Here is a 26,843-nt window from a genome sequence, read left to right on the forward strand (position 1 = left end):
AGATCACCTTTACCTGTAGCTGGTAAGAAGGTTGCTAACTTTTGAGCTACTCTGGTCACTTAAATACTGTGTCCTTGAAGCCACGCAAACTTCCTGTGGGAGGGAAGGGGGCTTCTGGCTTTCAGTGACACCTGATCCCGCAGCAAAGCACCTGAGTCACCACACACGGAACAGTGCAAACCAACAAGACACCTGTGGAATGCAGCCCGGGGCTGGCCACTGCCTTTCGCTTGTCGCTGGCCTTCTGGGTCGCCATGTTTCCCAGGAACTCACACTTCCTCTTGAGAGTGGCCGCCTCGCTGCAGCTCTCCAGGTACCTGTGCGGAGGGCCGGAAAGGGCGTCAGGCAACACAGGAGCCCCAAGAGTGCATGAACAACCGAGGCCAGGGACACAAGTGCCCACACCTGATGACGCTGTCCAGGCAGCTGATCTGCTGGTAGGAGCCGGCAGGAGGGTTCTTGCAGCCCAGCTCCTCAGGAGAGCTGCCCGCGGGCAGGCTGGTGCCCGAACTGTCCTTTTCCACGGGGACAGCTTTCATCTGAGCAGGAGAACTACTGTGCATTTCTGAAAAAAGGACAAAATATTTTTGAGTTCACACTTGTTTCCCCCAAAAGAAGATTCTCTATTTAAAAAGCATTTTAATTCTACCTAAAAATAAGGCTGGGGGCTCAGAATAGGATTCACAGCCACAGAAACACAGCGACAGCCAGCTGCTTGGGCAGCCCTGCTGGGCATGTGCTCCTGTGCCATCCCCAGAGGGAACCTGGAGAGAGCTGTCACTAGGGCCAGGGCCTGCTTCCTTCTGGGGCTCGGTGACACTTGGTCCAGGCAAGTGGGTCTGGGACTCAGCAGTGGAAAAGGCCAGTTCTCATTTGAACTCCTGAAACTTTCAGGGGCAGTAAGATTGCAGATTCTCTGTGGTGGATGGGTATTCTCTGTCTCTGGGAGAATCAGTCCTTTCAAATAGGGCCCGGTGGTACAATAATTACGTCTCCAGTGGAGCTGGCTGAGGATGCTTCTCTTGCCCTCTCCGCAGGCACCACATGCTAGTCTCTGAGGGACCCTCAAGGCCAGAGCCATGTCCTGATCACTGGTGTGTCCCCAACACCCACACAGGTTGGAGCATGCAGCATGCCCACTAGGGGCAAAGTGCACACATACCCACATGTCCCAAAGGCCAAAAATCCTGGTGAAGAAGAGGTGCAAGTCAGCCCCAAGTGCAAGGGATAAGTCAGAGCCTACCAGGGGGAGAGGCCTACGGTGCACATATGTGCATACATGCAGAGGAGCTGCGTGAAGCCAGGCAGGAGGCTGCAAAATCACAAGGTGGTGAATTGTGCTCAGGTGGTGGGGAGTGGCTGACAGCCCCCTGTGCCATTGGCTCCCCATGAGTGGGAGGCCCACGAGCAAAGCTGGTGCCGTCCACTTCAGATGCCTCATTCATACACACGAATGCTAGTGGGTTGGCGGGGCAGTTCCCTGGGGTGAGCGTGTGCATGTGCTCACGTGAGTGTAAGCACTGACCCTCTGGCCACGACGTAGAGCAAGGAGGACAGAGGCCGTGGGAGCAGGGATGGACGCCTAGGCAACACCTCGACAGGTGTACAAGGTGCCAGGTACATGCCTGGCGACCAGGGTCAGCAAACTGATGGAGTGAAGGCCCACACTGCCCTGCATCAGCACAGGGGCGGGCTGCTGCACAATGGAGGGGACACAGCATGCTCCAAAGGTCAATACCCTGCCATCCGGAGCTAGAGTCAAACCAGGTTCCCCTTGCCATCCTGCCACACTGAGATTTTATTAAGGAAATGGAGAGACTGTTTTTACCTGCAACAGATTTTTCCTTTTGTTCTCCAGATTCACCAGGATGACTTTTGTTTTTGACGCTGCTGCCATTTTTACAAATTTCCTTGAGAAGAAAAAAAGGAACATGTTATTCCCTGTGAAAGAGCGAGTTCTGAAGGAGAAATCTGGACGAGGCAGGGCTAGAGAAGACATGCTTGGCCATCTGAAGACCACAGAGCCAAGTGGCAGGTTATGTTTTTATGACGTCTTCACTCTTGCTTGATTTTTGGCAGCTTCCCCCCTTAGAGTGTAGAGTAAGGCCCGAGTGAGCAGGTTCAGAGAGCAAGAGGCACCATCCCCCCAGGGACAGGGACAGACGGGCAGGAGGGACTTACGGTCCTCCGTCGGCGGGAGTCCTCGTGACCATTGCTGTCGCTGGAGGAGGTCTGGCTCATGAGGTGTTCATGGGACCCGTTGCTGCCCAGGCTCCCGTAGCCACTGGAGCCGCTGTGGGGCACAGGCTGGGGAGACAGCAGATGGGAAGGCCTCAGACGCAGCTAGGGGTGCAGCTGGTGCTGCGGGGTTAGCGACCCCTGACCCCCTGACATGCCTGGGTTGCAGAGGGGCTGCAACCTGCCCAGCGTGCTGGGTGATGACAAGGTGGGGCCGGGCTGGCACTCAGGGCCAGGCTGAGGGGAGCACCCCAGTCCCAGTCACCAAAGACTCCCTGGGAGAGGATTCCTTCAACCCTTTCCCTCAGCTCACCTGGGCCAGTCTGGGTTCTATCCCAGGGTTTTAGAAATAAAAAGAGGCACACTGCGATTTGGCCGTGGTCTAAGGAGAGGGAGGAGCAGAGCTGCCCAGCTGGGGCCTGGTGCTCATGTTAAGTCTTCTTGGGTGCTGTGTCCACAGGAACAGGGGAAAGGTGTGCTCATGGCCCCCAGGTCCCAGCACGGTGACCCTGTGGGGGACCACGGGTGGGCAGGCAGCATGGCTGGGGGGGGGATCTCAGGTGAGTCCTTCAGCCTCTTGCCCAGGGCTGCAGTGCAGACACAGCACCCCAACTACGCAAGGGGGGACGCTGCCCCCAACTATACAAGCTGTAGGTGTGCAGGGCCCAGACCATGGGCACCAGGGTGCAGGGTGGAGCAGGATGGAACGAGAGGAGCCTGAGAAGGAGGGATGGGCACCCCGGGTCTCTGGGCAGCTCCTGGCCACTTGCACAGGGGGACAGGAGGGCGTGCAGGGAGCGTACTCACCTGTAGGAGCAGCCGGTGGATCTGCTCTGTGAGCTCCTGAATGCTGGGGTGCTGGTCCTTCTCCTCCACGAGCGATGGAGCCGAGAACACATCCTCATTCAATGGGCCCCTGTCGGTGTTCATTTGTCTGTTAGTTGGGCTCCATGTTGCACACCTGGGCCGGGCTTGCCTCCTCCCTGCAGACCCCTGGGCTGCTCCCTGCCCACCACTACCTCCTCCCTCCCGCTCCTGGCTCCGCCTGCATGAGGTCTCTCCCACCTGGGGGTACGGGTATGTAGCAGGAGGTGGCTTGGGTTCTGGTCACTCAGTCCTGCCCCATGCCACCTGCTGGTGGGGAGGGAGGCCCCGAGCTGCGCCGGGGACTGGGAGCACTCACACCCTGACTCTGTGTCTGCCAATGATGAAGGAGATTTTTCTGCTCCACGGGTTGATGAAGCTGGACCAGCTGGTGTCCAGGGTGACGTACTCGCCGTTCCGGGCTCGGAACCGAATGGGAGAATAGTCGAAGGGCTGCCCACCGGACTGCACGACTGGGAGAGTTAGAGCAGCGTGGGCGTGAGGACAAGCGCCGGGTGCTCTCGGGAGGGGGAGAGCCAAGGGCTGGTCCATTCTGGAACTGGCTCCGAGCTTCCAGAGATGCCAACCCCCACACCCTGCTTTCAATTGTCCACGATGGACTATTTCCAGAAGGACCACCACATGCTTCAGGACACACATCTCTGCTGGCCTTGACGGGTCCCCTCCAGGGGGTGCTCAGTGTCCCATGTCTGTGGGGCTGGGCTCGGCAGGGACGTGTGTTATCCAGTCTCCTGGCCTGGTCAGCACCTCTGCTGCCACAGCTGAGCCTGCCCCCCCCCCCCCACCTGCCAGGGAAGCCAACAGTCACAGCTGGATTCCAAAGATTGAGGCCCCACAAAGGGATCCACAGACATGACTACATCGACTGTCAGAGCTAGGCCCAGGCAGGGCCAGGGCACCCACCCCCACATGCTGCTAACCGATTTGACCCGTCTCAACTGGGTGCTGATCTCAGGATGACCATGAAAGTGGGACCTACTCTTTTTGTGGACGGTGACCATCAAAGGCCTGTCACCAGGGTGAAGCCGCACGAGCACGGGGGTCTCGATGAGGTCCTGAGGTAGGTAGCCCAGGAGGGGGACCGCCCTGCAAGGCAAGCATGCACCCTTCATTGAGCATGCAGGAGTTCGGCTGCAGCTCCCACCCAGGCGGGGCAGCAGACCACCTCCAAGAACCCTCTTGCTCACTAGGAAAAAGAGATAGACTCCAAATTGCCCCAAGATCGAGGTTTGGGGATGAGGCTAACAGAGAACCAGTCTTGCAGTTACTCAGCAAACGAAAGCTCGCAGCCTCCCGAGGGGCTGATAGGAAACAAGGCCCTACAAGGCCCAGCCCCGGGCAGGCTGAGGGCCTTAGCATCGGCTTAGCTCCCAAGAGAATAAAACAGACAGTTTTTGCCGTTCCTCTCTTAAGATCTTTCCTTTCTTTGTGTCATTTTTAAGTTCCGCCAGAAGCGGCTGGCATGGCCTTTTTAAACTAGTTTTTCCTGGACTCTGCACAACCCTGTGTGTGCGCCTCTTTTCCAACACCCGAGGGTTCTCTTTTCCTATTACTTTGGCCACCACGTCTAGTCCTGAGGAGCCACCCACAGGCTGGGTGCCTTGGCTCTGTCCTGTTGGGTCTGCTGCAGCTCTTACTCTACCCTCTGGGAGGACGTCTGGGGGTGAACTCCCCGGGGTCCCTTCTGCCTCTGCATCCAGCTTCCTCCACAGCTCAGCCCTGCCCCCTCTTCCAAGTGCAGCCTCTCAGCCTCCCCCTGGAGGCCAGTCTACTTGCACATGAACTGGTTCCTCAAACTCTTCTGCTCTAGCAGAAGGACGCTCTCCAAGTCTTTAGAGCGAAGCTTGCTTGCTCCCAGAAGGGAACTTGCTTGTGGCCCAGGGTCATTATTTTGTTTTCTCCTCCTGCTCCAAAATACACTCTTGCCAGGCCTTGTGATTTCCTTGATGGGAGAGTAGGTACAGAATGTTCCTGGTGCCCTTCCAGGTCAAGGTTTGGCAGGGAGAGGGGGGAAGGAGGGAGGAGGGAGGGGAAAGAGGAGAGGAAGAAGAGGAAGAGGGAAGGGAGGAGGAAGAGGGAAGGGAGGAGGAAGAGCAGGAGGAAGAGGAGGGGGAATGGGAGGGGGGAAGGAGGAGGGGAGTGGCAGGAGGAAGAGGAGGGGAAAGGGAGGAGGAAGGAGGAGGGGGAGGGGGAAGGGAGGAGGAAGGTGGGGAGGAGGAACAGCAGTAAGAGAAGGAAGAGGAGGAGGAGCAGGAGGAAGAGGGGAAGGGAGGGGGGAGGAGGGGAAGGGATGAGGATGAGCAGGAGGAAGAGTAGGGGGAAGGGAGGAGGGAGGAGGAAGAGGGGAAGCAGGAGGAAGGAAGAGGAGGGGGAAGGGAGGAGGGAGGAGGAAGAGGGGGAGCAGGAGGAAGGAAGAGGAGGGGAAGGGAGGAGGAAGGTGGGGAGGAGGATCAGCAGTAAGAGGAGGAAGAGGAGGGGAAGGGAGGAGGGGGAGCAAGAGGAAGAGGAGGGGGAAGGGAGCAGGAAGGAGGAGGAGGAGGAGCAGGAGAGAGAGGAGGGGAGGGAGGAGGGGAAGCAGGAGGAAGAGGAGGAGGGAGGGGAAGGGAGGAGGGTGAGCAGGAGGAAGAGAATGGGGAATGAGAGGAGGGTGGAGGAGGAGGGGAGCAGCAGGAGGAAGAGGATGGGGAAGGGAGGAGGAAGGAGGAGGAGGGGAAGGGAGAAGGGTGGAAGAGAGGACGGGAAAGGAGCAGGAAGGAGGAGGAGGGGGTGCAGGAGGAAGAGGAAGAGAAGGGAGGAGGAAGGAGAAGGGGGGAAGGGAGGAGGGAGGAAGGAGAGGGAGGAGGGGGAAGGGAGGAGGAGGAGGGGAGGGAGGAGGGCAAGCAGGAAAAAGAGGAGGGGAAGGGAGGAGGGAGGAGGAAGAAGGGGAGCAGGAGGAAGGAAGAGGAGGGGAAGGGAGGAGGAAGGTGGGGAGGAGTCCTGGCCACCTGCCCAGCTGTCCTGGGCTCTGCGGCTGGGCTCCCCACAGGGCTTTGCTAAGGCCGCTCCTGGCTCCTCCACAGACCCTCCGCCCTCCACCCCCTCCACCCTCCCCAGCCGCTCACTCCTGCACGCGAGTGCCCCCTGCGTGGGCCCCTGTGTGGGCCGTGTTCTCAGGCTTCTGGAGGAATAAATCATGGTCCTGGGTTTGCTTTATGAATGGGGCCCCCAGGGCCCACCCTCCGGGACCCTGCTGGGCAGGGCCGGGTGCGGCCCGGGAACCTGCACCGTGAACCCTGATGCTCCGGTGGTTCTGCCGCGGCCGGAGCAGGAGGCCGATGGTTCCCTGGCTGCCTGCCAGTAGCTCTTCCCCAGGGTGGCACCTGGTGGCCGCGGGCCAGGCGCGGGCAGTGGGGTAGACTGGATCCCCGACAGCACCTGTGGAGGCCACCCTGGCCACCCTGGCACTTCTAGGCCCTCCTCCCGTGGGTCTTCCAAGGAAAGTTCCTCCCCATGACCCCCCGCAGCCAGCAGTATTTTCTGTTTCACGCAGGAGCAGCTGGGGGAAGGCGCTTGGCGGGCCTCGGCCCACAGCCGCAGCCGGATCCCTCTCAGGACGCAGTGCTCCCGACTCCAAGAAACGCCATCGGCACCAGCTATGGCCCGTTGGTGGGAGACGGAGCGAAGCTCTCGGTGCGAAGGGAGGTGATCCCCGGGGCCGGTCTGTGGCACCCAGGCCAGCAGACGCCTTTCCGCTGGGATCCTGCGACGGCGTCTCCAGCTTCCACCCCAACACCGTCCCAGCACACCTTCCCTGGCTGTAACCTCCTTAACTCACGTGAGATTATGAACTGAGTTTAAACAGGATAATAAAGACAGACTCAATTAGAATGATTACCAGGTGCTCCCCGGAATGCCCCATTTACACAATGCTCATCTCCCAGGAGGGTTTTAGGGCAATTCCAGGATGATTTCATTGCCAAAGGTTCAACATTCTGGTGAATTATCACGTAAGTAAAACCAAGATGCAGCCTTCGCTTTAGCTACGCAGCTTCAACGTCCAAAACATGAAAATTCATTGAGCTTTACTGAATTGCCATTAAGCAACCGCCGAGATCATGATGAAACGCTAAATATCACGTGATCGCGTCTGCTGCCTCCAAGCCAAGCCAAGTGCAAGAGGCGCGTGCTGGCCGAGAGGCCGGCGTCACCGTACTTACCTTTCATCCACGTCCTGGAACAAACAATTTGGTGTATGTGTGGTCGTAAAAATTCTCTTTTCAGGAGGAATTCTAGGGGCTGAAAGAAGAGAATTTTACACAAGTTTCTGATTCTAAGAAATAACACGCCTGATGCAGTCATGATACAGACACTAGAAAATACCACATAGATTCAGAGCGATGGGCAGCTAAGGAAGGAAATTCAGACATGGACCTGAAGCACAGAGCCCGCCGCATCGGGATCAGGGCCGACCCTATGCTGGGTGACCGCCAGCCGGCCTTCCCAACTTTTTGTGGACAGGTTTAATCTAGAAAGCTAAGAATTGGCACATTAACAGAACCACGTGCTGATGCATAGGCTTTTCTCAGCAAAATCATGCTGGGAGGCCAAATTCATGATTTTTAAGATCCGACGAGAGTGAGCTGAACAAACTGTTTTTATTCAGATTCAAAATTCTCAGCAAATATCATTGTGCTGGGGACTTCATAGATTCCAGGGTGGGTGAAGTTGATAGAGTAATTTGCAGAAAGGAAATCATACGTCCAGGATTTTTCCTTCAGCCACCAAATTCATGCACAGAACATTCAGAATTCCAGAGCCTCATTCCTGAAGGAGACTCAGGTCGTTTCGAGGAGTAACATGTTGAAATCTCAGTAACCTAAGTCTTTATTGAATATTTGGAAGAGAACATTCTATAATCTTTATGGAAGAACCCACCAAACATCTGAAAGAGGGCCACGTACCTAAGACACTTCCCCTAGTTTTAAGAAATACCTTCTTACAGCGTGACCTCATTAACCCCTGAGACAAGGTGAGGAGCACAGTGGGACGTGGCCTAAAGCGGATCCCTGTGGATCAGTAGCTACACATGGCGACTGCTCTCTGAGAATTCTGCAGCCCCGTGGCTGGCTGAGTGGCCAGGGTGAGGAACTTGGGCTCCTGGCCAGGTACTGCAGCTGCAGCTGGTTCGGCACAAGGACCATGTCATGAGGCAGTTCAGGAGGAGGTCGGCACCAGAAGGACAGAATCGGGGCGGCAAAGTGCCTTGGGGCCCTCTGGGCTTCAAGGGAAAACCCAGTTTTGGGGAGTTTTTGGGGAAAGGGTGCCCTGAGAAGCTAGCAGGACCAGGGATGGACAGCCGGTGGGATCAGTGTGCTGTGGTGATGGCCTTCTAGGGCGAGGAAGGGCGGAAAGCAGGAGCAAAGCCAGGGTGTTGGGCAGTCAACCAGCCTGCAGAAGCCAGTGCCCATGGGGGTGGAAACGCAGTGGGAGGTAGGATGCACCCAGGTGGGGAAGCAGGAAGGTCAGCACTTCATCTCTTGGGAGGGGAACGGCTTGGTTCTGAGCAGGCAGTGGTGTGTCTGCACCTTCCAGGTGTGGGGGTGCATGGGGGAGGCAGGGGCTGGGGGACCTGGACCATTGGGGCCATTCTCACTACTCAGATGGAAGGCAGAGGCTGGGAAAGGGGAAGGCACTCTCGGCCACAGCAGTGGCCTGGTCACGGTGGGAGATGCCGGCACCCAGACCCTTTCAGGAGGTGGTACGGCAGGGGCTACAGGGAGGCCCAGGTGACAAAGGTGGGTGTGCCCTAGAGGGAGACAGACGCCCTGCCCAAGGCTGGCGGAGAGGCCAGCCTTTCTGACGTTAGGTCTGAACCAGGGGAGTCACTGGGGAGCCAGACGGAGACCGTGCCCCACGCCGCCCACCCCGGGCTGGGCGGTTACCTTCGTAGCCTGAGTGCACTCTCTCTGCCAGCAGCACACAGCACAGCTGGCTCCCGGCGCCCTGCTGCTCCCGCACCTTGACCAGGTAAGGAGTCATACGGAACGGGTGGTAGCGAATCTCGTTCTCGTGGTTTTTCCCAACACTGTGGAGGAAGGCCCGGTCAGAGGTTTGGACTTATGACAGAGGACCCGTCATTTATTGCCGGTCACCTCTCCCCCCGCAGCGGCTGTTATGATAGCGGTCCTTCTACTTGCTGTACGGCAGCCTGAGAAACGGAGCCAGGCTCCTCGCCTGGGGCCCCGGGCCAAGCTGGAGACGCTGCCCCGGGTCTGCGGGCCGTGCTTCTCCCCCACTCGCCCAATTTCCACGACATTAAGGGTCGATCAAAGAGTGAGCAGCCCCGGGGCAGTGAGAGGTCTTCCAAGAGCCCTTCTCTGGAGCAATGTGCAGTTCAATTGAGGAAAAAGACATCGCTTCAACAGTGAGGTCCCAGCCCCAGCTTCTCTGAGTGCCAGTCGTGGCGGGGTCACTCCTGACACTGCAGCCGGACGCTCAAAACAAGTCACCTTGTTTTGGGCCAAAAGCCTGCTGGGAGAGCTGTGGACTCTCCTTGGAAAAATGCACATTTGAACTAAAGGCTGCATGTGCTCTTGGGGTCCCCAGACCCTGGGGCACACGCCTTCTCAGTAAAGGGCTCTCGGGCGGTTTCCCAGGTGAAGGACACCGAGTCCAGGCTGCTCAGGCTCTCCATGTGGCGCCCTGAGGTCATCCCAGTGCTGACTGTGCTCCTCAATGCCCTGGGCACAGTTAAAATTCAGCTTGTCAAACTGGTGTTTTCACACAGACTTTTGAGAAATATGCGCCCTGTGTGGCAGGGGCAGAGAGCTTATACTCTGAAGAACAGGGGTGCAGAAGGGCACAGGGGGTCACGGCACACCAACAACTGGGGGGGAGCACTCCCACATCTCCTCAACCTCGCAAGAAGTGCTCAGGAGAAAACGTGCCCTCACCAACTCTGCAACACCCATCGCGGGCTTACCTGACACGGCAGAAGAAAGATTTCTCCTCCATACATTCTTGAGTAAATGAATCTAAGAGAGAGAGTCCAGAGTCACCCATCCCACTGCACGACACAGCACAGACAGCGCTCTGTCTCCCCCAGGCTACAGACAAGCAGGGAATCAAGAGTCAGGGCGTGAATGCCTATTTACGGGAGCACAGAGCGAAGCCCTTAGAGATCACTCATTACGGTTCTGACTACAAGCAAACATACTTCATGAGTATAGCACATACCAAATTATGAAATGCTAAAAGCTCACCACCAGAAGTTTACCAGTTTTTTTTTTTTAAAGATTTTATTTATTTATTCATGAGAGACACAGAGAGAAGCAGGCTCCCTGCGGGGAGCCCGACGTGGGACTCGATCCCGGGACCCCTGGGGTCACGCCCTGAGCCAAAGGCAGATGTTCAACCACTGAGCCCCCCCAGGCGCCCCAGAAGTTTACCAGTTTTGAAATGGTCCATAAACTGCTACAAACACACCAACTAATTAAGAATTGAACTCTGGGAGACATACTTACAGGCAGAATTTTTGCAAGTAAAGCCCTAAGCATTTCAACCTATGACTTTGGGAGGGGAGGGGTATTCAGTTCTGACAGAAGCAACTTAGGTCATTTCAAAGCTTATATCAAATTTCTCTGCTAAAATATTAACCTACTTTGAAATCTGAAACACTTAGCAGAAACATGACGTCACATGGTGGCATCATCAGAGATGAGGGAATGGCGTTTTCCACATTTATTTCTTATAAAAGAAATCTTTGATGTTCATCTTTTATATAAAGTTTCCTCTATCCAAAAGAAAGAGGAAAAGCAGGAAATCACTAGTTAGAGAAAGTGGTATAAAGTTACCAGCCGGGAAAGGCCTTGGAGGAGTCACCTGGTCCTTCTTTTTTATTCAGATAAAAATTCAGTGGAAACCATGCCAGGGAGATGGTGCCAGTCTGTTCATGCTGTAAACTCGCGTGTGGAGTGAGGAACGTTCCACTCAATGGACCCACCCTATGGGTCCTCATGACACGCACTGCAAGCTTCAGGGACCTCACTGGACAGTTCCTGGGTGGGAATTCTGGGAGAAGGCAGGTGACTCTCTGTTTAAAACCAAGAGCAAGGAATATCTCCTCTTTTCATGAGTCAGCCATAAGCAAACTCCCAGGTTTGTTAAGAAAGTACAGCCAGGGAACTACGGTGCTGGTGCTGGTGCTGGTGCTGGTGGAGGTGGAGTTAAGGTGGAGGTGGTGGTGGTAGTGGTGGTGGTGGAGGTGGAGGTGGAGGTGGAGGTGCAGGAGGAGGTGGAGGTGGTGGTGGTAGAGGAGGAGGTGGAGGTGCAGAAGGAGGTGGAGGTGGAGGTGGTGGTGGAGGTGGAGGAGGAGGTGAAGGAGGAGGTGGAGGTGGAGGAGGAGGTGGAGGTGGAGGTGGAGGAGGAGGTGGAGGTGGTGGTGGAGGTGGAGGAGGAGGTGGAGGAGGAGGTGAAGGAGGAGGTGGAGGTGGAGGAGGAGGTGGAGGTGGAGGTGGAGGAGGAGGTGGAGGTGGAGGAGGAGGTGGAGGTGGTGGAGGTGGTGGTGGAAGAGGAGGAGGTGGAGGTAGTGGTGGAGGTGGAGGTAGTGGTGGAGTTAAGGTAGAGGTGGAGGTGATGGTGGTATTGGTGGTGGTGGTGGTGGAGGAGGAGGAGGAGGAGGAGGAGGAGGAGGAGGAGGAGGAGGAGGAGGAAGAGGAGGAAGAGGAGGAGGAGGTGGAGATGGAGGAAGAGGAGGAGGTGGAGGTGGAGATGGAGGAGGAGGAGGAGGAGGCTCAGTGGCGGCCCAGCCAGCTGACTGGGAGCAGGAGGAGATGGGAGGAGGAGAGGGGCCCACACTCCAGCGGGGAGCAGGGCTGAGGAGCATTTGATGTGAGCAGAGATGCTGACCCCCGAGCCAAAGGGAACCGGGAACCAGTTCCGGGTGACGTGGCCCGGGCAGCCTCCTGCTGCATCACGACCCAGGTCCCGGCCGTCTGGGGTGCCTCCTGGTCCCCCTGTTTCCCATCATTTCTCCTGACTGCTCTGCATTTCAGCTTCAGCTCCGAGCCACTGGAGGCCTGAGGGCGGGCGGGCAGACGCTGCAAGAGTCCCCACCAAGGGGCTTCTGGGGGCCGCCCAGGGTTGCAGGACGTGCCTGCGCTGCTGGGGCCTCCCAGGGCCCGGCCCGGCTCCTGCCGAGACTGGTCTGGTCACCCACCCCGCCCTGCCCCCGCTACGTGCAAGGCGCTGGCCCCTGAGAGCTCCCAAGCCTTCCAGACCCCACGCCTTCCCGGTCAAATTCCAGAACGCGGCAGGGTTAACCGCCCGAGCCGGGACAGCGGGGCCAAAAGCCTGCCACGGTCGCACTGCCAGGCCGTGGCCCGGGGCGGCGGCCACCGTGCAGAGGGTGCCTGCCGGGCCTGGGGAGCTCGTGGTCGGAGCACGGGAGGACGTGGCTGCGCGGCTGGCCACGCTGAGGAGTGCTCTCCGCAGCCCGCGGGCGTCCCTGCAGCTGACAGCCAGGGCACCCTCCGCCCCACGGCCTTGCCACACTCTGCCAGCTGTGCCAGGACTTCAGCTTCTCAGAACTTCGTTTCTAAGATGCCTAACATCCCTCCCAGTCTCCCGAAACAGCTCTGCCTCTCTGAAATTTATGCACAGACTACTCTCCAGAGCTTATCCTCAACTAGCAGCTTTCCGTCTTTGGCCTGGGACAGCTGCCGGGTGGTCTCTGGCAGGGGGGAAGTAGGGCGCACGCCCCCCACCTGGGGTGGGCCAGCCTGCCCCCCTCGCCCCACTGCCCTGGGAAGGCAGCAGCCCCCCACGGTCCCCACCGTGCATGAGACCAGGCAGCCCCAGGCCCTCACCTGCTCCACGGCCCACACTCCAGGGCGGAAGCTTGTAAGGCGTGGTCGAGGCATGGAACACGCTGACGTCGTGGGGCGCCAGGAACTCCACGAACCTGGCACCGTAGAAGGCATCCCTTTTACAGTGAAAGATGGAGGCAACTTGGTCAGAGATGTACAGGATTTTCCCGGTGGCCAGGGACACGGCCGCAGCAAACATACCCTGCAAGGAAGAAGGAGCTGCGTGAGGACAGGCTGCCCCTCCCTGAGGGGCACAGATTTGGGAGGGTCAGGGGAGGCCTCTGGGCTCTCTCCCTCTCACCTGGGCCCGCAGCCCCAAACCTCTGCCAGCCCATCTCCAACCCAGGGTGCAGCAGGGTGGGGTGGGGGGCGATGCCCCCTGGGCAGCTAGAGGCTCCTACCCCGGCTCCCTCCCTGCTGGCTGGTGACCTGGCCCAGAGCTCCCAGGGGGTTCAGCCCCAGCGAGGGCACTGGAGGAAGGAGATGGGGAGGATCAGGGAACCCACTCTCTCCAGACCAGATCAGTATGTCTGGGTGCCCACCTGCCCCAATGTCTGCTCTCTGACGGAGAAGTAGGGGCACGGACCCCCAAGAGTGCCTGACCCCTATGGGTTGCTTAAAAATGCATGAGCTTTGGAGTCTCATGAGCTGAGTTCAAATCCCAGGGCGCTCTCTCCTCCCTCCTCCCCTGAATGAGCCTAAGGTCACCTGGTCACCCCTGGGTCAGGGTGGGGCTCACTCTTACACGCGCAAGGTTTAGGGGTGGAGTCGGCCACGGGAGAAGGGCAATCGCACAGAAACAGGGCGAGTCTGCACAACAGCTGCTTCGTCTGAATCACTGACTTTACACTGTTTTTTCAGGGTATGAGCTCACTTCCTGAAACCCCGAACTCCGTTTCTACAAAGCCACTGGCTGCAGAGGCTCAGTGAGCTCAGCGGACGAGGGTCTCAGCTTACTGGGGAAGACGTCACTGGAGTCGGACACTTACCGCGTTCTTCACGGTGAACTCGGAGGTGACACTCTCAATTTCTTCCACGGTGTAGGAGGGCACGTAGGCACTGCAGGGGTGGTTCTCGCTGGACATGAGCAGCTGGTAATACTCCTCGTTGGCTGCAGGAGAGACGGGGAGGCCTGAAAAGGGACCCTCCCTCCCTACGTCGGGGGCTCTACTGTTCTCATGGAAAAGTGCGCTACGCACACTGTCTTCCCGGGCCGCCAAGAGAAGGAAGAGAGGAATGTGAAGGCAAAGCAAACAGAAATCTGTCTTATTTTTCCTGAAAAATCCGGAAACCTTTGATTACGGAACTTTTTAATGGTGTAAGTACACACTACTCCCAGTAACACGGGCACAGTTCCACCCGACGCTCCCTCTGCCCGCAGGGTCCCCAATCAGGACACAAGGCTGACGTTTCCCCTTGGGGACGCCTGGGCAGCCCCCGCACCTGCCCCTGGGAGCCCCACCAGGCACATCCATCCAGACAGAAGCCACCGCTCAGACACGGGGCACGAGAAGCAGCACCGCCACGGACTGTTCCCGACGCAACCTGCGGCTTCGGAGAGCGGACTATCCCGGGGCCTCTCACCCGGCACCTGAGGGTGGGGGAGCCCCGGCGAGGGGTGGCGGCAGCTCCGCCCATCAGAGAACCTCCTCCCCCTGCAGCGTGGGAGTTTCCTCGGGTGGGCTGGCCGGGCACAGTGCCTGTCGCTGCTGTACTACCCTCACCAAACAGACGCAGCCTTAGCCGGCGGCCTGCAGAGCAACGTGGTCCCCCAGGCCCTGCGCGAGCTGTCCCCACCACACCACACGGGACAGGCAATGCCGCCCTCCTGACAAAAGCCCTCCGAGCGTCCGAAGATACGAACACTATGTGAAATATGTCTTTGTATCCACGCTGCCGGTGACGAGCCTTGCCCTGCCTGTAAGCCCTGCCCTGGGACAGTAACAGCTGATCCCAGAAAAAAGCCAGTGTTAGACCTTTATCTCAGCCGTCGCCGCTTCTCTGCTCTCGTGCATGTTTCCAGCGTGCCGAGTCCACTGGGACCTCAGCGTGCGAGTACTGTGTACACGGGGGCAAAGTAGGTAGAGCAGGGGTGGGGCTCCCACCGCTGCGGGGAGAGGGCACCTCCCTCATCTGCCCCCAGGCGGTGCTGGCCTGGCTTCTGTCTCTGCTTGCTGGTCTTAAGGGACCAAAACAGCTAAGAGATTCCTCAAAGTGCAGGAGTGGGTGGTTTCCAGTGTAACGAGAAAGGGTTCACCTGAGCGTCCGCTGCTATAAGATCGGGAACGCACACGTGTGCACTTCCTCCAAGCTTTCTGCTGTTTTCTCTGCAACGCTGGAGGAAACTTTAAAAACTCTCAAAACTCACGTCCCCATTCCCAGCTACAGACCAAAAAACAAGGCTGTTTGGACCTTTCTGACCACCTAGAGCTAAAGCACCCTGCGATGACCCCGAACGCAGGGGTCATGGCCCAAACCCCCAGGGCTGGGTGTCTCCAGAAGAGCTGGCCCAGCAGTCGAGTTCTTGGCTCGCTAGAAATGCTGGCGCCTCCTCCACGGCAATGTGCTCCTTACGTGTCCTGGAGACAGAGGCACCTGCAGGTACCTGAGACCAGGGGATGGGGTGTGGAGGAGGGAATACCTGCTCAGGGGAAGTCCAGCTGCAGCAGCAAGTGAAAGAAGACTCAGGGCTGTTGGAAGTTATTTAAGGGGCTTGGAGTTTACTGAAATGTCAAGCATCTGAGCTCGATAATGCAACTATTTTGGAAACTGCAGTGTTTGCTCATAGATTCCAGCACCACATCTATGAAGACTTCTGCACTTGGGTTCTCAGGTGAAAGCCTCAGTCTAGACCGCGGACCAGTCCTAAAGCTCTTACATATCCTGCCACCTAATAGTAAGACCCAAGCATGCCCACAAATGGGAGCGGAATGCGGACTGTGGAGGTCACTACTGAGCACCAGTGATGGCTTCCTGCTTGAAAAGACAACCTTGATGGAAATTCACGCATTTCTAGACAAACAGAACAGATTGCCCAAGGTCTTACATGCAGGAGCTCTCAAGTATTGTCCTGTAAGGGTAAGATCTGGCAATAGCCTCCTGGTATCTCCTGTTATTTTTCAAAGGAGCGACCAGCCCTCAGCTCCACACCTTGGGATGTTCTACTCAAATTCTGTTCCGAGCTGACACATTTCAGTCAACTCCAGCTCAGCTCCAGCCTGAGCCTGGAGGATGCAGGCTACCCTGAATATGACCTGACCCCAGCCCAGAGCACAAAAGCTTTGTGCTGTAAATACCTTTTTATCAGCTGGTTTTCTACTTTTTTTTTTTTTCTCTGAATGTCAAGTACAGTAGAAAACTTGCAAAGAATAAGGGTTTCCGATCTTTGTGATTTCATCGGACTTCTAGAATTTCCTTTTGCGATTTCAGGGTTGGGCTTTAGAAAGTCGACACAATGCAACTTATTTCTACGAGTTTGGGACAAGTACACGAACCAGACGCACCTTTCACCTGCTTCACGCTCCTGAGCGCGTACTTCAAGGTTGCCAATGTGCTGGCTTTCCCTTTGGCCTTCTTGTCCACAGGCAGGTGGACTTTCAGCTCCTTCAGGGTTTTTATCAGTTCCTTGTGCGCATCCGCTTTGGCAGACTGCTCGCTGTTAAAGAGGCGATCACACATTAGCTTCCCGACTCCTCCTTCCCATGCATCTAGTCCCGTCCCTCAATCAGGCCACTAGGATCTTTTGGTCCACGTGGTTCTCTGTGGAGCCCTGCAGGATGCGCAGCATCCCTGGCCTTCCCTGCCACATTTGCACCCTCGCCAAATGTGACAATCAAAGATGTCTCCTGATGCTGCTGCCCATCTTCTGCAGGGAGACAGAGAGCCCCAGCTGAGAACCACTAAGGGCTGCAGACCCCCCCCCCCCAACCTGGGCACTCTGTCCCCAAGGATGGAGTGGGCTCCGTGCCTCAGAGCTGTGCCTTCCTGCCCTGTCAGACAGAAAAGGAGGGAGTGATGGAGATTACAGAGAATAAATAGCAGACTTCGGAGACGAAAGACTCATAAGTAGAGCCTCTAAACTTAAGGATACAGAGACGGGAGGAAGATGAAACAGGTGGGCCCTTCCTGTTTAGAGCAGGGGGTGCAGAAAGAATGCTGGAGGTACGGTCTCAGGTGCCCACACACTCAGGCCTGAGAGCCGGACTTTGCTCCAGGGGTGACATAAAAATGTCTGTGGATGTGAAATTAAGGACACCTTCGTTACAAACACCTAAGAAAGGGGAAGAATGTTCCAGATGGAAGTGTCTAGGATGCAGACAAGGCCTGTACAGTGGAGCCAGAGGGGATCCAGATCTGGAACATTCTAGGGGCCCTGAACAGCCAGGGTCCGAGAGGGTGCAGCTGGCTCATAACAGAGACAGTGGAGCAGACCAACAGGGTCTAGCGGAAGGCTGAAAAACGTCCCATTACCCCAAAACTAACCTCCAATAACAAATCTCCATTTCTGTAAGGATCCTAAATCGAGGGACTTCTAACTGGCCTTACCTGCAGCCACTTGCAGACGTGCTGTGTTCGGACTTCGCCATCATGAGGCCAAAGGCACCTGGACTGTATGGAAGCACAAGAACTAAGGCCAGACTCAGAGGACTGTGCACTCTACCCGCTTCTCCCCATCCAACCGTGACCACGATCCCACACGTGTAGTCACGTGTAGTAAGACAATCACAAAATAATACAAGGTTAAGGGAAAGCTGGAGCATAAGGCCTCCAAGTTTTATGTACTGGGAGAAGGACTAATTGAGCAAGTTCATGTTCTAGACTCCCGGCTGCTAGCAGGGCTGCGTACTCCTCTGCTCCCAAGATCCTACTAGACTCACTGGGCATCTATCTATTGGCAATCAGATATTCAACTTCAACCATGGCATCATTATAGTACATTTTAGTTATTCTGAGTCAATGAGGTTTTCTTAAATGTTGAAAAACATGGTAATCATTATTTAAAGACCTCAAAGGCGGGCAGCCCCGGTGGTGCAGTGGTTTAGTGCCGCCTGCAGCCCGGGTTGTGATCCTGGAGACCCAGGATCAAGTCCCATGTTGGGCTCCCTGCATAGAGCCTACTTCTCCCTCTGCCTGTGACTCTCTCTCTCTCTCTCTATAAATAAATAAAAAAATAAAAATCTTAAAAAAAAAAAAAGACCTCAAAGGCAATCAAACAACGGGAGGAGATGCTGAGAAAACAGCCAGGTGGCCGGCCTTGGTGGCCCGAGGGCCCCACCTACCTTGGGTGGACGACGGGCGGCCCCACCAGCATCCCCAGCTCCTCGCTGCCCTGCGAGTCCCGCCCTGGGGAGTGGTTTTCGTTGGCTTCATTTCCACTAGAGCCACTGCTCATGTGAACATCTTCCTGGAGCAGAGCTCCACTGGGCTCAGCCTCCACGGGCTCCTGGGCAGGGTGACTGGGGCTGGGTGGGTATTCGGTGTATCTGTTCATGTTGGTCCCACAATGAAGCTGGGAAAAGAGAGAACTGCCGTGAGGCCTTGGAGAATGCAGGGAGTCACTGCAGCCATCGCATGGAGTGCTCCCCCAGAACCTGGAACCTGGTACCACACTTCGCTGAACACGCTGGTAGCAGTCAGGGTCAATCACAGGGATTCTTTGTTCTTACTCACTGAGCTCCTATCGCCTACCCGCCTGAATTAGGAAGGCAGAGGAATCCTACAGCCACAGCCCCCAGACATCAAATCGCTGATGGCCTAGTCGGGAGGTGACAAGAGGTCGATCACTGCCCAGCACGTGGGGAGCCTTGGGAAAAATCAGGTTCTCACTGAATGGCTGGCAGGGCCTAGGAACCTGCATTTTACAAATCTCCCCAGGTGATGTTGGGGAGCAGCAAATTCAGAAGTCTTGGCCATCCCAAGCTACAGGAGACCCCGGGCCCCGCTGGCGGGCAAGGGAGACTTCAGGGAGACAGGAGGCTATGAAGAAGGTGTTGCCCTGTGAAGAGGGCCCAGTGGGTGGGAGCCCCCGTGACAGCAGCACAGGGGGCGTGTGCAAGTGGGGGCGCAGAGGGGAGGGAGACCAGCGCCAGGCCACTGAAGGGTTCGAGGTACCAGATGAACGAACTTTGTTGCATTTGGGCAGGTCTTCACCACTGTGCTATATAGAAACTTTAACTTTGGTGTTTAGGGGTAAGAAGGTGGAGTGGGGCTGAGGTTGGAGCCAGACCAGCCTCAAGGCATCTGCGATAATTCTAGAAGATAATCACGGGGATGAGCAGACAGGGAGCATGCAATGAGAGAGGGGTTCTACCGGAAACCTAAGCGTGGAGAGAGAGATGTCCCCGGGAGAGGAGGACCCAGGACGGTGTCTCCTCAGGGTACTGGCAGGAAGCAGAAGACATCTGGCCCCGGAAGGTAGGCAGGTATGGGAAGGGGGAAGCTGTTATTACCCTGGGCCTATAGGGCAGGGAGAGGGATGGTTGCTGAAACCAGAGGAACCCAGACAACCTGCAGTTTGGGAGACCAGAGCTGGGGGCGTAAACCCTCGGCTTTTCTCTCCTCCTGACCTCGGTGGGCAGGAAGCCAGGAAGCAAGAGGACCCACTAGCACAGTCCCAGAAGGCCAGCCTTGGGCACTGAGCGGGGGAGGGACAATCCGGAAGGCCCTGCAACACTGCCCTGAGTGGAGTCTTGGGGTGGGGGTGGGGGGGGCAGGATGTGCCCACAGGTCCATGTGCTTCAAGAAACAGCCCAGACACCTGGTTGATGGGGGCAACTACAGACACACACCGTTTCACGTAACGCTCCTGATCACTGGGCATGGGACAGCGCAGAGCATACCATTCTGGGTTCTAGTCTACAACGAGGAAACAAGTCAGTGACTTGCTCGAGGCGCTGGATCCCGTGCCCGCCTGCTCCTAAAGACGGGGACCCATGGAGAATCTGACCACATTAGGTCTCATTAGACCTTGTCTTGTTCATGAATCAACAAACAGGGAAAAGCCATAGTGAGTCTTCTGAAAAGATGTGCAGCCAAGACCAGATGAACACAACCTGCAGGGCACGGAGGAGCGCAGCAGACGCAGGCTAGCACTTGCTCCGTAGCATAAATAAAAATCGAGAAATGGTGGATTGAAGGAAACAAGTAAGAAGGATGAACTGAAGCCACAGAGGGAGATGAAAGTGCCACTTTAGAACAGAAAATCAGAAAGACCAAGCCCAGAATCCGTAATGAAGAAGGTGGCCTCAGAGATGTCGAGGATGAGCATGAGGAGCCCTGAAAAGTGCTAAGGGAAAAACAAGGCGTCAGAGCCGTGTTTTCACCCACGGGTAATAGCTCCTTTGGAAAGAGACACCACGACAGTGACGCAGAGACTCTAAGGAAAGATACGCACCAAGGAAACCGTCCTGGCTGAAGACAGATTTGCATCCGGCGGTGAAAGGATTCCTTGAATATTAGGCAAAAAATTACATGAAGAGTCCAAGCCTAGTGATGTCCTGATGTAAAATGATGTTTCCAAGGGAAAAAAAAAAAATCCTACCCACATCCAAACAGGGAAACCACACGGGTCACCTACAGAGGGTGGAACGTCCTGTGAGTCTTGGGCAGAAGACACGGTCTACACGGTTGATACCGGGAGGATACGGTCTCCACGGTCGTGGTCAAGGGGAGGAAATTGCAGGGAACACACCTGCTCATCGTGGCTTTACACAGCAGCACGTTATCAGGACGCTGAGTCACGGAGAACCCAAAACACCAAAACACCTGACCACAGTGTTTTCAGGGACCTTCTAGCCGACTGGATGAGAGCACGGAAGGTGCTCGCTTTTGGGAAGAGGGAGACCAAGGACTAAGAATGGGCTACTCCCACGAAGGAAACCGCCGAAGATCCGGAACCCGGAGACATGCTCCACCTCATCGGTCGTGAGGAAAACACAAAGGATGAGGTCACCAGAAATGAGCAGGACCGAGGGCAACCGGCGTCCACAGGGTGGGGACCTTGTGCGCTGCTGTGGTCACAGAACGGTCTTTCTGGAGGGGCCTCTGGGCATGTCTAGCAAGAGTTACAATCCTGCCCTCCCCGTGCTAGGGGGCCCCTCTGCCCCCCAGGCATGCCCGCACGTGCACACAAAGACCCACGAGCGTGGTGTCCGGAGTGACTAAACTACCGAAGGACCGTCCGCCTTGTCCACCGTGGGCACCTGGCCAGTGCCAGCCTCGACTTCCACACGGAGCCTGTGCCTCACCTGGCCCCCGCCCAGTCCTGCTCCCCCTGGCCCCGAGCACGGCCCCAGCATGCATGAGGGGCTACAGCCCTGCGAGGCCTCCCTGGCTGCCTCCTGAGCATCTCCGCTGCAGCCCGCCTCCTCGGCCCTGACGCTGAGCTCCGACCTCAGGGACTTTGCACTTGCTGCTCCCTGGTGCCCACAGGACTCATCCTGCTGACAGCCTGTCCGTCCTGCACAAACAGCAGACCTCTCCCCCTGCTGCCCCACACCCCCTGCGGGGCGTCCCGTCTTCCACCCCGATGTGCTGGGGCCGTGAGCTGTCCCCTGCTGTGTCCCCGGAGCCCCGCACATATGGTTAAAGACACGCAGCCTGGGACATCTGTGCTGGGGACACACGGACAGAGGAGACTGTGGGACACGAAGGAACAAGAACACCGTTAGGACAGCACGTCGGCAAGGCTGGGCGCCGCCCTCCGTCCATTAACTGGCTCCTCCAGCTCACGGCGCTGCGGGTGGGTGTAGGTCAGAGAATGGGACGGACGTCCTTCCTGCCCTTGTGGAGCTTACGTTCCAGTGGGGAAGACAGACCACCCACGAGGGAAGGGCCCAGACAGCCGATGAAGGCCAAGTGCTACAGAGAAAGCAACAGAGCAGACGAGGCCGGGCTGCGTGGGCGAGGCGGGGAGTGCGGCCAGAGACGGCGCATGGACGGCAACGTTTGGCCTTGTACCTGCGCCCGCACGCGTGGTGCTGAGCCACAGCCCCTCGGCCTCACTCCTGCCAGCCACCGCGGGGTTTCCACTCCCCGGGCCTCATGGCTTCACACCGGGGGCAGCCTGGAGTCTCTGGCCGTGCTGGCCTCGCGTGGCCTCAGAGGAAGGCCGCACTCTGGGGGTGGCCCCTCGCCTCCCCAGCTGCTGCCAGAGGCTTGTGAAGCAACTGGCCGGAGGGACAGCACACTCCCCGGGCAGCTTTACTTTCTATCCTTTCTTCTTCGTCCTCTTCTTTTGCATGGCCTTTCTGACGAGGCCCCCACGGGCCGAGAGACCAGCCTGCGTCCCAGCCTTCTACCTCCCCGCTCCCTCACTCTTGCTGCCCTGGGATTGCACCTCCCAGTGAAATGCTAGCACTATGTGTTGGCCCAGATTCTACTTTTAAAAGAAACCAAACTAAAACAGGCTGAAGAGAGTGAGAGAGTGGGCCAGGAAGGTGCTGGAGGAAGAATATTCTAGGCTGGGCGGTGGGGGCAAGTGCGAATGTCCTGAGCCAGGGGCCTTTGAGGAAGATGGACCAGCCTGGAGCAGAGTGGGCAACGCAGAGGATAGGAGGGTACTGCAAGGTCGGAGCTGGATCACATGGCACCTTGCAGGGGCAGAGCCAGGATGCTGGCTCTATTCCGAGTGAGATGGGAAACTGAGTTCTGCACAACAAGCTCTGACTTAAACTCTAACAGGGTCACAGGGTGGAGGCAAGGTGGAAGCAGGACCTCTTAGGGGGCTCTTACTATGGTTTGGTAGAGTTGCCAAGGGGCTGCCGGGGGGGGGGCATTCTCCTCCTCCTGCCCTCCCCACCCCCCCAGCACCCCTGCACATCATCCATCTCATCCCACAGCCCCTCCCGGGACAAGTAGCCGGTCCTCTCCATGAGTGAGCTGTGAAGGCTGAGGGTTACGTGATCTGCCCTGGATGGCAAGGGCTGCAGCGGGTTCCACCGCTTCCTGACCCTGTGATCTTGGGCAAGTTCCCGAGCCTTCTGTGCCTTGTTTCCTCATCTGTAAGGGGGTGGAAGCAGCACCTCACTGGTTGCTGGGAGGGTTAAATGGCCCAGCCTGTGCCAAGCGTCTGGAAGGCAGTTGTGTCCAACAAAGGCCGGCTTTTATCATCACTGCCAATCACTGCAGGAAAACAGATGGGGTAACAAAATAATTTTTTTTAAAGCAGATATTTTGCTGCCTGCGAGAGCCGACCCTGGCTTGTATGTAAAGGACAAGGAGCTCAGCTGGCCACTCCCAACTCAGGCAGTCAGACACGCTCTGGAAGGAGGCAACACACACTTCGCTTCCATGCACGCCCAAGGGCTTGTCTCTTAGCTCCTCAGAGAGCTCCTGGCTTTGCCACCCTCCCAGACCCCAGGAGCCCGTCTGAGTAGGGCTCATTGAGTAGGAGTCACAGGATTACCTCAGGGGGAAGATAAATCTTCGCAAAGAGGGTCAGACCAGCATGGCAGCGATGTGAAACAACAAACCGACCAAACCACCTGAAACTTCATCATTCCAGAAAATGCATCGCTCAGCACCAGTGGCTCTAACGGCCCAACCTCATTTTGCCACGTTGGCAAAACCGACGTGCTCAACAAAGCAGACTTTGCCTCCTGCCTCCACAAACGTTTACGGAGCACCTGCTCGTGCCAGCACTGCCAGGCCCCTGGGGAGCCCTGGGCAAACCTGTTTTCACCCCTGGGGAGAAGCGCTCTTGGTCTGGGGCCCCTGGGACCCCAGAAAGGAAAGGACAGCCAGGCTGAAAAACGGGTGCCAGGGTAGTTGAGGTGCAGCTGTCCCGGGAGTCCCCCTTGCTGCCCCCTTGCAGACGTCCGCTCAGTGGCTCTGCCCCCAGAGAACGGGCAGACTGGAGGAGCTAAGCCTGGACCCTGACGCTAGTCACGTGACCACAACTTACTAGCGAGGGTTGCCTTGACCGGACACAGGAACATTTAGAAAGTACCGTCCGCAATGAGGTCATAGTCTGGGACGGGCTCACACTAATACGGGAGGGGGAGGAAGGAGGTGGGGGCATGGAAGGAGAGGGACCAAGCGCCAGCTCGTCAGAGCTGGCTGATGAGTTCAGGAGGGTTCATTACGCCATCCTCTCTACTTTCACATGTATTCATAGTTTCCATGAAAAATAGTGAAAAGGAACCGGGAACGAAAGCACAGCCTGGTCCTCAGCCCCGTCCTCCACGGCCACCGCCAGGGCTCCAGGGCAGGTGAAGGCCTCTGGCCCTCAATACCTCGAGCCTAAGGGGTGGCGGGGGGGCGGGGCGTGCTGCATTTCTTTGTGGAAATCGGAAGTCAGTGCACGTGTGCTTCAATCGCTTGAGTCGATCCGCGCGTTGAAACAGAAATATAAGATATATACGGAAAAGTCTTCATTCGATGTATGGCCCCGGACCGAGTACACCCGTGTCCCTAGCACCCAGCTCGGAGGCGGCACACGACCAGTCCCCCGGAGGCCCCTGGTGGCCCTCCCAGCCATCCCCACCCCCAGGGTCACCGCCAGCCTCACTTCTTGCGGCCTGGTTAGTTATGTCTGTCCTCACACTTTATGTAACAGGGATCTCACAGTCTGGACTCTGTCTGGGAGCCCATGGTATTTTACAACCTCAAATATTGTAACATGTTTGCTACTTCCTGGTAGGAGCCAATTCCCTGAGGCCAGCCTGCTGTAATCTGGAGAAAATGTTTGTCCTGCTAAATAAACACCCGCGCTCTCCATGGCAACAGCTGGGTAACCGAGGCAAACGCTGTCCAAATATGGAAGGGAAGACGGCAGGGGAGACGCTCCTCTCGCTCCGGGCTCACTAAGACTCCTTTGGATTCTCTCAACTCTGTGTCCAAAGCCTCAAATATGCATTAAGCATGACATTTAACACAGCGATGACGACAAACGCCAGCATCCTGGCTTCGGCGTCCAGGGAAGGAGCTCCTCTGGGTGCCTGTGGACACCTGAGCTGCTCCCACCCCTGCCGGGCACCCGCAGGAGCACAGGAGCCCGCGGGCCTCTGGGGCAGTCCCCCCCCCCCACCCCCCGCTGCTTCCCGCCTGCTCTAGCCCAGGAAACGCAGTAACAAGCTTCTTACAGACGTGGGGCTTAGAGACTTGGAACCAGGGCCTAACAGAGCAGCACAGGGGAAGGACGCATCAGAGGCCCCTGTGCAGACCCCCCCCCGCCCCCGGCTCCAGCTCCCCGTTAGGTCTGCAGGTGGGCCTGCTTCCCAGGGGGCAGGGGCGGCGGGCGCGGAGCAGAGGCAGGTGGTGGAGCAGTGATGGGCCTCGGCTTAGTTTTCAGTGTCATTCTCCTCTTTTGACTGAATGCTGAGAGGTCCTGCCAGCCACTCAGTGGCCAGACAGAGCCTGTGGTTGCTGAGGCCTGGGGAGGTGACATCGCCATTTAAAAACAGAGGCGTGCCCGCCAGTATTTTTCTGCAAGTTGAGTGTGTGCATGAGACACAGCGCGAATGAGGGGAGCTTTTCCTACTTCCTTCGAAGCGTGGCAGATGCGCCTCAAAGGGGAACGTGCCGTGAGCTGACGCTGAGCATATCAGACATCTCGGACTCCGGCACAGGTGCCTGAGAAAATCTCCCGTAGAGTAACCAGAACCCAAAAACCTAGGCGTGCACACAGGCCTGGGAGACTTCCTAATCGGAGGCCTCCGTGCAGACGAGGAAACTGAGGCCCAGAGCAGTGGCTGAGTCACCCCAGCCTCCAGAGAGCCAGGCTGTGTTAGTTCTTACCAGTGAATCACACCAGGATGCCAGTGACAGATAACTGTGAACACCCACGGTGCCATCCCTGCATTGGCATATCACGTAGCTCCCATTTAAAAAAAAAAAAAAAAAAAAAGAGGAGCCCCTTTCCTCATTTTACACATACAACTTACAAAAAGTGATTTACCTTGTATACAAAAACTCGATAAAAACTCGATTTCCAATTAAAGCCTTCGGAGAGAGCCCTGTTCATTCTCAGCCAAACCCAGCCCGGGGCAAGAAACCCCAGGTGGGGCTATGGGGGTGGGGTGTCTTCCCTTTGCAGCCAGGGAGAAGGCAGTGGCCGCCAGTGTCAGACCTGGGAGCTCAGCAGTACCCATCGAGGAGCTTCTGCCATGGTGCTGTGGTTCTTAGCATTTGGGGGACCTAGGGCTCCTCCCCTCAAATTCCAGCCCACTCAGCATTCAGCACCCGATGTCAGGCTTTTGTAGAACCTCTGAAGCTCATCCTGACCCAGATCGAGACCCTCAGGATGATGGGAAGGCCCTGCAGACAACCGGGCCGGGGCCTGGCCCTGCCACAGTGTGGGCCCAGAAGGTGTCAGGGCCTCAGTGTCCTAATCTGTCAAGCCAAGGTGCTGCCCTGGATGATGTCCAGGGTACCTTCTGGCTCTGCTGTATGAATCAGCTTTCCAAACTGCCTTCTTGCGTGTAGGTTACAGAAACCCTGGCAACCGGGTTCCCATCCCTTACCTGGCCTTCCTGGAGCACGGAAGCAGGCCACTGCCGGGCCCCTGGTCCATGTCTGGGCCTCGGCAGGCAAGGCACACCCTCCAAAGATGGTGTGATTGCTGCATCGGGGTGGGACCCCCTTCTACTCAGTCTGGGGAGAGGGAATAATTACCGGGAGGTCCAGGGGAGCCGCAGCGGGCGGACCTTGGGTGGCGCCTCCCTGTGCACAGGGTTCAAGACCTGGCTTGGCACAGGGACTGGACCACGGGCTGTCCAGGTACCGCTCCCAGACCTGTGCCCATCAGCGGCCTTCCCCAGCCTGAGCCTGGGCGGGAAACCAGCTCCCTTGTGGGGCCCTGCATGTTCCCCGGGGGCAGCTGTGCCCACCCTGGGTTGCCCAAGGGGCACGGGGAGGAGAGGGAAGATCCACAAA

The 26,843-nt window shown here is 57.2% G+C and overlaps 1 protein-coding gene across 6 annotated transcripts in view; it reads right to left on the minus strand.

The window, feature by feature from the left end:
• Positions 1–26,843, minus strand: part of PER2 (period circadian regulator 2) — a 45,069-nt gene that overhangs the window by 13,222 nt on the left and 5,004 nt on the right. For 5 of the 6 annotated variants that reach the window (XR_007405881.1, XM_025463626.3, XM_049101238.1 and 2 more), the window contains 15 exons: positions 18,248–18,477; positions 17,514–17,576; positions 16,472–16,623; positions 13,958–14,079; positions 12,969–13,170; positions 10,085–10,136; positions 9,045–9,187; positions 7,320–7,398; positions 4,103–4,209; positions 3,422–3,575; positions 3,046–3,154; positions 2,182–2,307; positions 1,829–1,910; positions 406–565; positions 193–317 (listed from right to left, as the gene is read on the minus strand). Coding sequence is in view for 5 of the 6 variants with exons in the window: in XM_025463626.3 (XP_025319411.1) it covers positions 193–317; positions 406–565; positions 1,829–1,910; positions 2,182–2,307; positions 3,046–3,154; positions 3,422–3,575; positions 4,103–4,209; positions 7,320–7,398; positions 9,045–9,187; positions 10,085–10,136; positions 12,969–13,170; positions 13,958–14,079; positions 16,472–16,623; positions 17,514–17,576; positions 18,248–18,459 (1,888 nt within the window). In the remaining variant the exon portion in view is untranslated. Of the gene's footprint in view, positions 1–192; positions 318–405; positions 566–1,828; positions 1,911–2,181; positions 2,308–3,045; positions 3,155–3,421; positions 3,576–4,102; positions 4,210–7,319; positions 7,399–9,044; positions 9,188–10,084; positions 10,137–12,968; positions 13,171–13,957; positions 14,080–16,471; positions 16,624–17,513; positions 17,577–18,247; positions 18,478–26,431; positions 26,609–26,843 lie in introns of those variants that run through there. The other variant, XM_049101239.1, reaches the window with a different exon arrangement.

This window comes from Canis lupus, chromosome 25, assembly GCF_003254725.2.
Source record: "Canis lupus dingo isolate Sandy chromosome 25, ASM325472v2, whole genome shotgun sequence".
In the NCBI taxonomy this organism is placed as follows: Eukaryota; Metazoa; Chordata; class Mammalia; order Carnivora; family Canidae; genus Canis; species Canis lupus.